This window comes from Pelophylax lessonae (genome assembly GCF_965119305.1).
Source record: "Pelophylax lessonae genome assembly, chromosome: 6".
NCBI lineage: Eukaryota > Metazoa > Chordata > Amphibia > Anura > Ranidae > Pelophylax > Pelophylax lessonae.
Genome location: NC_138773.1, coordinates 40,396,721 through 40,410,272, shown reverse-complemented (window position 1 = coordinate 40,410,272; position 13,552 = coordinate 40,396,721). Strand labels below are relative to the sequence as shown.

The 13,552-nt window shown below is 44.5% G+C and overlaps 1 protein-coding gene across 1 annotated transcript in view; it reads right to left on the bottom strand.

Annotated features, from left to right (window-relative positions):
• Positions 1 to 2,055: 2,055 nt before the first annotated feature.
• Positions 2,056 to 13,552, bottom strand: part of LOC309558543 (natural cytotoxicity triggering receptor 3 ligand 1-like) — a gene marked incomplete at its 3' end in the record, with an annotated part of 58,686 nt that continues 47,189 nt past the window's right edge. The window contains exons 5-6 of the mRNA XM_082261622.1: positions 7,118 to 7,180; positions 2,056 to 2,222 (exon numbers count right to left, since the gene is read on the bottom strand). Of these exons, the coding sequence (XP_082117748.1) occupies positions 2,056 to 2,222; positions 7,118 to 7,180 (230 nt within the window). The remainder of the gene's footprint in view (positions 2,223 to 7,117; positions 7,181 to 13,552) is intronic.

Genomic DNA, 13,552 nt, shown 5'->3' with positions numbered 1-13,552 from the left:
GAATTCAGTCAAATTAAGTTCACTTCGACCGAATTCAGAAAATTCAAATCAAATTCCAATTTGAATAAAGGAAACTAATTCTGAAACAAATTAAACGAATTTATGTGAACAATGAAACAAAACACATTTTTTCGTCCTGCACATGTCTAATGTCGATTATGGATCCCAGCAACAAATGAAGGTTACCTCCAAGAATTGATAACATAAGGGCTGGTTCTCACTAGTACGATGCAGGGAGCCCTGAGAATCCAGTGCGGGTTCCCGCATTGCACCCGAATCGCTGGTGGTTCACACTGCCCTCTGCCAACCACTGCAGGTGTCAATACTAAGTAACTGACACCCCCAGATTGGTTCGCAGATCGCAGTGTGAACTATGAATTGGGGGAGGAATGGGATCACATGGGTGTAAACACCCATGTGATCCGATTCTGGTGCGGACAAAAAAGAGGGTCCTGCACAAGTTTGCTCCGAATGCAAAGTTTGGCATTACTCCAGTGTGAACCGACCCTCAAAGATATTTATTTATACACTTAAATAAAACTTAAAGAAAAAAATCCACACTGCTTTACACATATACAGTAGATTGTTAAAGCCCTACAAAAAATTTATTAAAAATTTAAAAACGCATATAAACTTTAAGACAATCCATAAGAAAACATCCCAATGTTTATCCATCAGTACACTAAGTGTTATTAAAGCGGTTGTAAACTGCGGAGGTTGCAAAAAAAAAGCCAAAAAACCTGCAAGGCAATGGCATAATGTACATTATGAAATACCCACCTTGGAACGAAGCCCTCCAGTGCTGTAATGTCACCGCTGAGAGGGCTGACATTTTCCCCTGTATTTCTCCTGGGTTTGCGCGTTGCTGCTATGTGATTGGCCAGAGCTGAGATGACATCACTCCCTCGTATGCACGAGCCCTCAGTTTCGGGAAGAAGCTCTGAAGGTCCGGCAGGGTATGCCGATGTTCAACCGAAAAAACTCCAACTTGCCGAGAACTCCAACGACGTTACTTCCGGTAGGTGTACAGCAGGAATAATTGGAGATTTCCACCACTTGGTTTTTTCACACAACACCGGCAGCCTTTACACTTCGGTACATGCTATAATGAGTGAACATTGTTAGTCAGCCCACTAGTTGTCGCCGCCTTGGAGGCGGCCATGTTTTTTGTTACTAATGTTCACTAATTATAGCGTGTACAGAAGTGTATACGCTGCCGCCTGTTTTGTGAAAACACCAAGTTGTCGAAATCTCCAATTATTCATCATGTACAGTCACCAGGGGTGACTTGATTGGAGTTCTCGGCAAGTTGGAGCCTGGCAGAACACTGGACATTCAGAGCGCATGCGCTAGTGGCATCACCAGGTGCCTCCAGGGTGAAAATCTCCTAAACCATGCACTTTTAGAAGATATTCATTTTACCTACAGGCAGGGGAGGACTGGGCCAGGGGGCAGGGGGGCAATTGCCCCCCCCAGACTGCTTTGATGCCCCGTAAAAAGGCTGCACCGCTTCTGCCACAGACATGCCTAAAGGATTTCTGGAGAAGAGAAGTAAAAATCCCCCACTGCTAACCTACTGAGTGCGAGATGAAGACAATGACAGAGCGCTGGTCCTCCCCCCAGCATGGATGGTGTAAACTGCGTCTTAGCTGAGGCCGGTTCCACGCCCCACTGGAGACTCTCCTCTCCCCGGCCAGCCCAGAGTTCGGCTAGTGAGAGTACCTGGAGTGGAGCTTGAGCCTGGTATGGGGGTCAGGAGGAGGCCAGAAAGAGGGAAAGTGGGAGGAGGGCCGAGTCGCTGCACCATGGGCCTCTGGTTTGTACTTGCCCCCTGGTCCGAATGTTGCCAGTCAGCCCCTGCCTACAGGTAAGTCTTATTATAGGATTACCTGTAGGTAAAAACGACCAAGCCAGGATTTACTACCGCTTTAAAAAACACTTCACATCCCATTCCTCCTCTTTGTCTCTGGATCTAAGGGATGGATTGTCTGTCAGTAAGGATATGGTGTTGGTTTTGGAGCTGGACTTTTATCACCTGATTTGCATTGTCCATGTTTATAGAGCTGCATCTTGTTGCCTTATGACTCTATTTCTGGGTCTGCTGGCTTCTTCTTGGTTCAAGCCTTGTCTTTCTTCTGCAATATTTTGCTCAGGCTGTGGGTCATTTTCATCCTCCGCATTTGCATTTTCTCCGCCATTTCTTTGAATAGGATCCATGGGAACTTCAGCACACAATTAAAGTAATAATTTAAACATCAATAGTGTAAATGAAAATGTCATTAAATATGTGCAGTATACTGTATATATATATAGCACAACAAAAGAATGATAAAACTGGATGTGACCTGTAGAAGCATTCAAAATGCCAAAAAGAGATTAAGGCAGGTTCAGATAGTTTGAACATAAAAAAATGAGGAAGGAAAGAAAAAGCTACAAGGAATGGTAGTAGACTGATATACACTATATTACCAAAAGTATTGGGATTAGTGATCGTCCGATATCGTTATTTCGTTGCCGATACCGATATTTCGTTGATCGCATATCGGTATCAGCTGATATTGGCCGATATTTTTAAACATGTAAAAGTTTCCCAAAAAACACAAATTTCACAAATTTCAACACAAATCGTAGTACTATGTCGCTAGCCTGTGAGGCTCTAGGGAGCTAGCACACGCCGCAGGAGGCGCGCTCCCGCTCGCTCACTGACCCCCCCGCGCGTGTGAGCGGCGGACCCGATGTCCGCCGCTCACTCGCAATCGTCGGTTACACCGGGAGAAAGGCAGGTGGCTAATGTAAACAAAGCCGCCTGTCTTTCTCCCCTGTGTAACAGCAGAGATCATACGGTCCTGCTATGTAGGACCGTAGATTTCTGCTGTTACATCACTAGCCACATCCAATCACAGTTAAAAGCACGCCCCTAGGGACACACTTAACCCCTCCTTCTCCAATAAAGTTAACCCCTTCCTTGCCCGTGTCATTTTTTACAGTAACAGTGCATATGTATAGTATAGTTAGTAAACGCAATAACTTTGGCGCAAACCAATCAAAATACGCTTTTTGGGATTTTTTTTACCAAACATATGTAGCAGAAAACAAATTGGCCTAAAATGTTAAAACATTTTGATTTTTACATTTTTTTTCTTGGGGAATTTCATATAAAAAAATGTGAAAAATATTGTTATTTTTGCTAAATTGTCGCTCTTATTTTGTTTATAGCGCATGATCAAAAGATCGCACAGGTGATCAAATACCACCAAAAGAAAACTCTGTTGTGGGAAAAAAAGGGCTTAAGTGGTTAATGTATAATAAAGTGCTGAAGTAGTGGACTCACTCACTCCAATATACATTTTTTAATTCACGACTGCAGTGCAGTCAGCGCATTACTGAACTAGGCAACAACAACGGCTACACAATAAAATACACATACACACTGCACAACTGCTATAAAAAGAGCAAGGCAACAGCTACACGTGTCACAGTGGATTGGACTGGACTTATCTGGACTCTGAGTCAGTGGAGGACTACCTCTGTGTGCAGTATGGCACTCACTGCAACTACTGCAGTGCAGTCAGTGCAATACTGCTAGAAGAAAAGCAAAGCAAGTAGGCAACAGCTACACATGTCACAGTGGATTGGACTGGAGTCAGTGGAGGACTATCTGCACTGCAGTATGGCACTCACTGCAACTACTGCAGTCAGTGCAATACTGCTAGAAGAAAAGCAAGGCAACAGCTACACAGTGGATTGGACTGTGTGTACTACCGCTGCAGTAGGGCACTCATTCACTGGAATAATTTAAAATCACTACTGCACTAATGCAGTAGTGATTTAAAATTATTGCAGCAGTGAGTGGTGTTCTACTGCAGCAGTATTCCACTGGCACTCACTCCAATACACTGTCTATGTCTATTTTTTTTCTATCACTTTTGCACTGACTGCAAAAGGTATACAGTAGATTGGCCAGACTTAGTGGACTGGTAGACAGACACTACTATAGACTAGCTACACTTTCAAATCAATACTCCCAGTTAAGTAGAACAATATTATAGTGCAGAAAGTATAACATTTCAGCATGTTCACCAGTTAAACGGCTTCTTTTCTTTTCATAAATTGCTGCCACTTCACTAAAAACACGCTCACTTGGTACTGAGGAAGGAGGAGCAGAAAGGTATCTTCTAGCATTAGAAGCAAGTCTTTTCTAGAGTGCCTCATTTTCTGAAGAGGATCACTTCTTCTGTCAATTACTGGTTCCTTCACATAGAGATGAAGTTCATCATCCAGGTTCATTATTGCCGATTCTGATGAATCCTCTGCATGAGGCCCCAATAAAACGCTGAACGTTGCATCTATTTGACCACGATTAATTTTCTCTTCTGTCTGTTGTCTTTTGGGACATTTTTCTCCTGCATCCTGCTCTTCCACATCAGAAACCATCTCTTCTTGTCCTTGACTTTTCTTTTCATCAGGAACCTCCTGCACCTTCTGTTGAATATCTTCTGTCAGCCATTGCTTTGCCTTGGCCAATACATCATCAGAAGAGAAAGGATGGTTCTTGTATCGAGGATCCAAAAGACATGCAAGCACAACAGTTTTATTCTCCTCATGCTTCTCAAACCTTTTGGCGAGGCTGTCCCTCATGGCCTGCCTACATGCTTTGATGCCACGTGTGTTGGGTCCTTCATTCTGTTGAAGAAGTATCTTCAGGACTCTCACACATGGGATCACAGAGGAAACAGATGAGTCGTAATGACTCACCTCCAGTGTCACTTCCTCAATGGGTCTCTATAATGTTCCCTACTATGTCCCACTGATCTGCAGTAGGGCAAGCATGTCCTCCAAGTCCATATTCACCAGAATATATGGTGAGAGTTCGCTTCTGCTCCAGCATCCTCTGTAACATGTGTTGAGTTCCATCGTGTTGGAACAGCCTGTATCAGGTTGTTTTTGGGTAGGCCAAGGTCTTCCTGAATGCACTCCAGTCACTGCTTGGCAAGAACAGAATGGTGGAAATGGCCTGCGCACTTCTTCAGCATGGTAATAATGTCCAGCAAAGCTTTCTGGTGTGACAGACCATCATTTACCACCAGTTGGAGGGTCTGTGCTATGCAACTGAGGTCTGGCACTTCAGCAAGACTCATACCTTTAACCATGTTCGCTCCACTGTCTCACAGCACAAGCATCACTCGGTCTTTGCTGATTCCCCATTCTTCTAGCATATAAATCAAATACAAGAAAATTTCCGCGCTAATGGAATGAAAAAAATGATAAATGTCAGCAGCCAACACAAAATCAACCAACAATGACTCAAATTAATATTAAACCATAAGTGTAGCGCTAAAAGTAATCAATGATCACAACAAATGAAAAATAGTGTCCAAGTGAATGGAAAAAACTAATAATCACAATAGTGTGAATTTAAGAAGGAAAGGGTAGTGTCCAAATGATTAAGTCCAAAAAAAAGTGATATGAAATCAAATCCTAAATCCACATGCGAGATGATCCAGAGGGGAGGGTTTCTTCCCGTGACACCAAGGGTATGTGAAGGAAGGGGCACACCTCTGTGATGAAAAAAATGCAGCAGCTTACCAGATTTCCATGGCTGATCAACTTAATGGCTCAGCCTCTCCCAGCTATTTAATCAAGACCACTGAAGATCTGATGTTACGTGGATGCTTATTCAGAAATAGACCACTTCTCAGGGTTCATGGAGGGATCAGTGCAGGAAAAACACTCCTCAATATTTCTCATCAATCATAAATTGAAATATGAAAGGAAAAAGAAAGCGAGGCCCATAGCGTGATCCCGTTTAAAAATAACAATCTTATTTAATAAAAAAAGGTACTCACAATGTGACATTTGTATACAGGCATGTAAAGTATGGTTGTACAAGGGATGGATGTGCAGCGTCCCGCAGACTGTCCCAGGCAACAAAGTAGTAAAGGCCGGCGAAAGGTTCAAGGGGCGTGTGGACGTTGCGTCTGGAGTCGCCAATGTTTCGTCTCAATAGACTTCGTCTGGGCGTGACCCCAGACGCAACTCACACGCCTAAGTACCCCCATGTCTCAGCTCACTGGCCGTAAGGTCCGCCGCAGAACGTCTGCTATTGGTCATGGCGACGAGCGTCTCCCAATCCTCAGTGGGTGGAATCGACGCTCGCCAGCCAATCCGGCATCAGTATATCACCCAATGGTTGTGGCGACGAGCGTCAACCAATCCGCGATGAGCGGATGAGACGCCCGTCTGCCAATCCGATGTCAGCGGAAGTGACGTTCGTCACCTCCGGCGGAAGTGACACATCACCCATCAATCAATCAAAGACTGGCGGAAGTGACGCCTGCCTCCTCCGGCGGGGTGCCATAGCAACAGACAACAACGGAGACAAAACGACCAGGCAGCGGAGAGAATAAAAAAAACGTACAACACATCGCTCCTCCCGAAAGTAATTCTACCAAGGGAGTGAGCATATAAAACAACAGATCAATGTTTACATTTTTAAAGAACCAAAGACATTCCCACAATTGTGTATCTCTCTTAGCCTGGGGCAACATTAATGCGTGGTATCAATAATAACCAGAGAAGGAGGGGTCCGCACATCAGTGGCTAATGAGAGGTCACAACAGCGGGATTGCTATGTAATATCATAAAAGAATTCATATAACAACGATGAATTAAAATAATCTCATATTGGATAAATTATAATGAGATATAAGGGTATTGTGTCTATTACATCCAGCTGTAAGAGGTGCCATCTAGTGGCCAAAAAACTACTACACCTACTACAAGCCAATTCCCTTAAGGCTAAATTTATAGAAAAGGGATATGATGCCAATCAATTGGATACCACTATTAAAGATGTAGTAGCTGTAGATAGGTCGTCTTTACTGCGCCCAAAATTGAAGGGAAATGACAGCGAAGGTTTCAAGAACTCGTTTGTCACTTCCTATTCTACTCAACACTTTCTTATTAAGAAAATCATTAAAAAACACTGGCCGGTTTTAAAAAATGACAGGATACTGGGCCCTCTGCTATCCGAACATCCCAAGATAATTTTCAGGGGTGTGCCTTCCTTGAGACACAAAATAGCCCAAAATGTAATCGAAAGACCCATCCAACCTACCTTCTTTGGCGATTTCAAAGGTTTCTATCCATGCCATAGATGCAAAATTTGTGCTCTCAACTCCTTCAAGGGAAGGAAAGTTGAGAAATTCACATCCTCTGCAACAGGACGAGAATATAAGATTGATTCACTTATCACCTGCTCGTCCACTAATGTTGTATATATGCTTCAATGCAAGTGCGGACAACAGTACGTGGGCCGCACAACGAGAAAATTGCAGGTTAGGCTGGGAGAACATGCAGGCAATATCAGGAAGGGCTTCCCAGGCCATAGTGTATCCAAACACTATGACCAGTATCACCACAACAACCCTAAAAATACACTATTTATAGGGATAGACAAGTTTCTACCTCACTGGAGAGGATTCAACGCTAGGCGAGAGATATCAAAAATGGAGACTCGCTGGATTTATATCCTCAAAACTTATACTCCCTATGGGTTAAATGTGGAATGGGATGTAAATGCTTTTATCAACAATAGTTGATTTTTAACATATTTTATCTTTTTAACTTTTTATGTCTAAATGTATGGAATTTTCTTGTTATTGGATTTTTGTGATATTGTGTCTATATGTCACTACTTTAGTGACATACATCTAGCTGTATATATTCTTTGCACACTTGCACTTTATATATAAGGCCGTCACTGGCCACTCTTCACGTAGCACTATATATGGCTTTTTTGTGTGATCGTCACTGATCTTTTTTATATTTCACTTTTTATATTTCACTTTATGTAATTTATTTTTTATTTTTATTTTTTCACATAAATTATTCTTTTTTATAAGGGTCATTCCCCTATATATCTTTGTGAACATTTTTAATATTTATTTTTTGATCACAAGTTTTTAGTATATGTTTGGGTGTTTAAATGTCACACTCTTTTTTGGCCACTAGATGGCACCTCTTACAGCTGGATGTAATAGACACAATACCCTTATATCTCATTATAATTTATCCAATATGAGATTATTTTAATTCATCGTTGTTATATGAATTCTTTTATGATATTACATAGCAATCCCGCTGTTGCGACCTCTCATTAGCCACTGATGTGCGGACCCCTCCTTCTCTGGTTATTATTGATACCACGCATGTTGCCCCAGGCTGAGAGAGATACACAATTGCGGGAATGTCTTTGGTTCTTTAAAAATGTAAACATTGATCTGTTGTTTTATATGCTCACTCCCTTGGTAGAATTACTTTCGGGAGGAGCGATGTGTTGTACGTTTTTTTATTCTCTCCGCTGCCTGGTCGTTTTGTCTCCGTTGTTGTCTGTTGCTATGGCACCCCGCCGGAGGAGGCAGGCGTCACTTCCGCCAGTCTTTGATTGATTGATGGGTGATGTGTCACTTCCGCCGGAGGTGACGAACGTCACTTCCGCTGACATCGGATTGGCAGACGGGCGTCTCATCCGCTCATCGCGGATTGGTTGACGCTCGTCGCCACAACCATTGGGTGATATACTGATGCCGGATTGGCTGGCGAGCGTCGATTCCACCCACTGAGGATTGGGAGACGCTCGTCGCCATGACCAATAGCAGACGTTCTGCGGCGGACCTTACGGCCAGTGAGCTGAGACATGGGGGTACTTAGGCGTGTGAGTTGCGTCTGGGGTCACGCCCAGACGAAGTCTATTGAGACGAAACGTTGGCGACTCCAGACGCAACGTCCACACGCCCCTTGAACCTTTCGCCGGCCTTTACTACTTTGTTGCCTGGGACAGTCTGCGGGACGCCGCACATCCATCCCTTGTACAACCATACTTTACATGCCTGTATACAAATGTCACATTGTGAGTACCTTTTTTTATTAAATAAGATTGTTATTTTTAAACGGGATCACGCTATGGGCCTCGCTTTCTTTTTCCTTTCATATTTCAATTTATGATTGATGAGAAATATTGAGGAGTGTTTTTCCTGCACTGATCCCTCCATGAACCCTGAGAAGTGGTCTATTTCTGAATAAGCATCCACGTAAAATCAGATCTTCAGTGGTCTTGATTAAATAGCTGGGAGAGGCTGAGCCATTAAGTTGATCAGCCATGGAAATCTGGTAAGCTGCTGCATTTTTTTCATCACAGAGGTGTGCCCCTTCCTTCACATACCCTTGGTGTCACGGGAAGAAACCCTCCCCTCTGGATCATCTCGCATGTGGATTTAGGATTTGATTTCATATCACTTTTTTTTGGACTTAATCATTTGGACACTACCCTTTCCTTCTTAAATTCACACTATTGTGATTATTAGTTTTTTCCATTCACTTGGACACTATTTTTCATTTGTTGTGATCATTGATTACTTTTAGCGCTACACTTATGTTTTAATATTCTTCTAGCATGCCTAGAAACATTTCTCTAATGTACTCCCCAGTGTGGGATTCTTGCATCACTTTTGTATTCAACACCAAATGCCTTCTTGTCCATCCGCTGTCAATGTAGTGGCATGTAAGACTCATTAGTGATTCTGTTTGTCCTGACCAGCAGTCAGTCGTGAATGAGAGTGAGTTGCCAGCATTCTCTGGTTGCAGCATAGTCTTAACTTTGTCAACGACCTTTTGGTGAATCTTTTGCAGCATTTCTTTCAGTTCGATAAAACTTGTCACTCTTCAGTGTGTACGTTGGCTCGAATATGGACATCAACCGCATAAATCCAGAGTCAGACACTATTGTAAATGGCTGGTTATCAGTCACCATCATCTCTGTGATTACTCTGTCCAGTAGTTGTGATCTTCCATCAGATTTTAGCCACCTGTTTTTTTTTTTCTGAAACATACCTGTTATTGTTGCCTGGGATAGGGATGATTCACCTTGTGATTCATTTTGTTTTTTCTGTGCTGCATGATACAATTCAAGATGATGAACTCTTAGATGGGCCCAAAGATTGGACATATTTTTGGTTTTTGCAGTTATTGATCCCATACTCACATTGTTTTTGCATGTGTTGCACAGTGCTACTGATTTTCCTGGAAAAGAGAAATACTCCCAGACCACACTTTTAATTTTTCTATTTCCATCCATCTCCATTGAAACAAGAAAGAGTCAGACACTAATTTAGGCTTACACAAAATGGCTTGCTGGCTTCCTGTGGTGGTTGGCTGGCACCCTGTTGTGGGTGGCTGTCTGGCTGGCTGGCAGGCACCGTGTGGTGGGTGGCTGGCTGGCACCATGTGGTGGGTGGCTGGCTGGCACCCTGTGGTGGCTGGCTGGCTGCCTGGTACCCTGTGGTATCTGGCTGGCACCCTGTGGTGGCTGGTACCCTGTTGTGGGTGTCTGTCTGGCTGGCAGGCACCGTGTGCTGGGTGGCTGGCTGGCACCCTGTGGTGGGTGGCTGTCTGGCTGGCACCCTGTAGTGGCTGTCTGGCTGGCACCCTGTGGTGGGTGGCTGGCTGGCACCCTGTATCGTGGGTGGGTGGCTGACTTGCACCCTGTGGTGGGTGGCTGTCTGGCTGGCACCCTGTAGTGGCTGTCTGGCTGGCACCCTGTGGTGGGAGGCTGGCTGGCACCCTGTGTGGTAGGTGGGTGGCTGGCTTGCACCCTGTGGTGGGTGGGTGGGTGGCTGGCTGGCACCCTTTCGTGGCTGGCTGGCACCGGGTGGGTGGCTGGCTATCATCAAGCTTTGGTGGCTGGCTTGCACCCTTTTGTGGCCGGCTAGCTGGCAGGCACCCTTCTGTGGCAGGCTGGCTGGCACCCTGTGTGGTGGCTTGCCTGGCACGTACAGGCCCAGGGCCTGCAGCTGGAGAGCTGGTACAGTCAGGAGGAGGACTCAGGCAGGGCCTGTTGCTGGCTGGCTGGTACACACTACACAGTGGACTGTGTGGGACTGAGTTGCTGGCTGGCACCAGCAGCTGTGGGTGGTGGGTTGGTGGCCACGGCGGCTGTTTTACAGAACAAAACAGAGAGATACAGAACGTGTGTCAGAGTGTTTTTTGGTCACTGTTATCATTTATCACAGAACAGAATACAGAACGTGTGTCAGACTGTTGGTCATTGCACTCACTAGATGTAGAAGAATTCTTCTTGTCTCGACTCTCCCGACCAACCACCTGTGCCGCATGCAGACTCCAGTGTGGCAGCGGCAGGTAAAAGACACTGTAAGGAGGCAGAGGGAGGCGGCCTAAGAGCTGTCCAGTGCGCGGAGGTGCATGGCGCAACATACGCAATGACGTCACGAAAATATCGGCAATATCAGCAAATCAAAAGGCCGATTCCGATATATCGGGGAAAGTGCATATCGGCCCCCGATATATCGGTGTTGCCGATAATCGGTCGATCTCTAATTGGGATGCCTGTCTTTTCACGCACATGAACTTTAATGGCATCCCAGTCTAAGTCCGTAGGGTTCAATATTGAGTTGGCCTACCCTTTGGAGCTTTAACAGCTTCAGCTCTTCTGGGAAGGTTGTCCACAAGGTTTAGGAGTGTGTCTATGGGAATGTTTTACCACTCTTCCAGAAGCGCATTTGTGTGATCAGGAAATGATGTTGGATGAGAAGGCCTGGCTAGCAGTTTCTGCTCTAATTCCTCCCAAAGATGTTCTATCTGGATGGGGTCAAGTCTCTGCAGGCCAGTCAAGTTCCTCCACCCCAAACTCACTCATCCATGTCTTCATGGAACCAAATCCTTCTGACAGTACCTGTGAAACTGCATCTACATTCATTCTGTGCAAATGGGGACAAGATTGAATATAACTTTGCCAACACATGTCGGGGGCCACAAAATCCACCTTTATCAGAGCAGGGTGAAATGGCAGAAAGCTAAATAGACTCAAAAGTACAGTGCAGGCAGAGGATGTTATAGACAACAGTCAGTGCTGTGTTCACAGTAGAGTTATCAAGGGCCCTACTTTTGAGTTAGGCCCCTTTCACACATACGGTCCGTTCAGTTCATCAGTTCAGTCACGTCAATATGTATCAGTTTTCCATCCGTTTTTCATCCGTTTTTCATCAGTTTTTCATCAGTTTTTCATCCGTTTTCATCCGTTTTTCATCCGTTTTTTCATCAGTTGTCATCCGTTTTTCATCCGTTTTTCGTCAGTTGTTATCCGTTTTTCATCCGTTTTTCATCAGTTATCTGTTTTTCATCCGCTGTCATCTGTTTTTCATTCGTTATCATCCGGTTTTCATCCTTTGTCATCCGTTTTTCATCCGTTGTCATCCGTTTTTCGTCCGATCCGTTTTTTTGACGGATGAAAAATAGGGCATTCATACGTTCAAGAAAACGGACATTGACGGAAGCGGATGAAAACGGATGTTAACTGATGATCATCAGTTGTCATCCGTTTTTACATAGAGATACATTGATGTCCGTTTTTCATCCGTCAACGGATGGATGAAAAACGGACAAACGGACAGCATGTGTGAAAGGGGCCTTAATTTAACATTACAGTTATGGGGGGGGGGGGATGTTAATGTTGGAATAAGAATTATAGAAATGGTTAATGTAAGGGTTACTCATGAGGTTAGGGTTAGAGTTATGGGAAGGGTTCATGTTGGTGTTACGGATGGGGTTAGTGTTAGGGTTGGAGTTATGGGAAGAGTTCATGTTGGTGTCTTACAGATAGGGTTAGTGTTGGGGTTGGAGTTAAAGGAAGGGTCAGGATTAGAGTTATGGGAAGGGTTCATGTTGGTGTTACGGAGGGGGTTAGTGTTAGGGTTGGGGTTATGGGAAGGGTTCATGTTGGTGTCTTACGGATGGGGTTAGTGTTAGGGTGGCATTAAAGGAAGGGTAAGGATTATAGTTTTGGAGATGGTTAATGTTAGGGTTACACGTGGGGTTAGGGTGAGAGTAATGGGAAGGGTTCATGTTGGTGTTATGGATGGGGTTAGTGTTAGGGTTGGAGTTAGGGGAAGGATTCATGTTGGTGTCTTACGGATGGGGTTTGGGGTTAAAGGAAGTGTTAGGATTAGATTTAAGGAGATTAGGAATGAGCTTCGAGTTAAAATGAAGTTCGAATGACGAACAAATGTGCTTTGTCGTGGGAAATCTGAGCGCCCATAATACACTGCATGCACGTTACGTGATTGGCCAAAGCATGCACGCTGACCTCCATGCTTTGGCCAATCAAATTATTTCTGCCATGATTGGACAAAGGCAGGCTTGCAGGCAAGGGTAAAATTGCAGAGCTCATCCTGCCTTCGCAGAGGGAGCAGAGGATGAAACATCTTTAGGAGGCCTTGAAAAAAAAAATTGTGTACCACCTTTCCAGACACTGGGAGATTAACATTCTCTGGACGTGTTTTTGAGGCATCATTCAGCCAAAAGGAGGAGCAGTGGAGAAGGCGGCCAGCTAACCCATTCTCACTAGATGGTACCTAACACCACATCTAAATTCTACAGGCAATCAGATCCTTTATGTTGGCTGGGCTGCGGCCAAGTTGGCAATATTTACCACATTTTCTGATCCTTTAAAGGCCTCACAGGTTTCTGGAGACAGGTG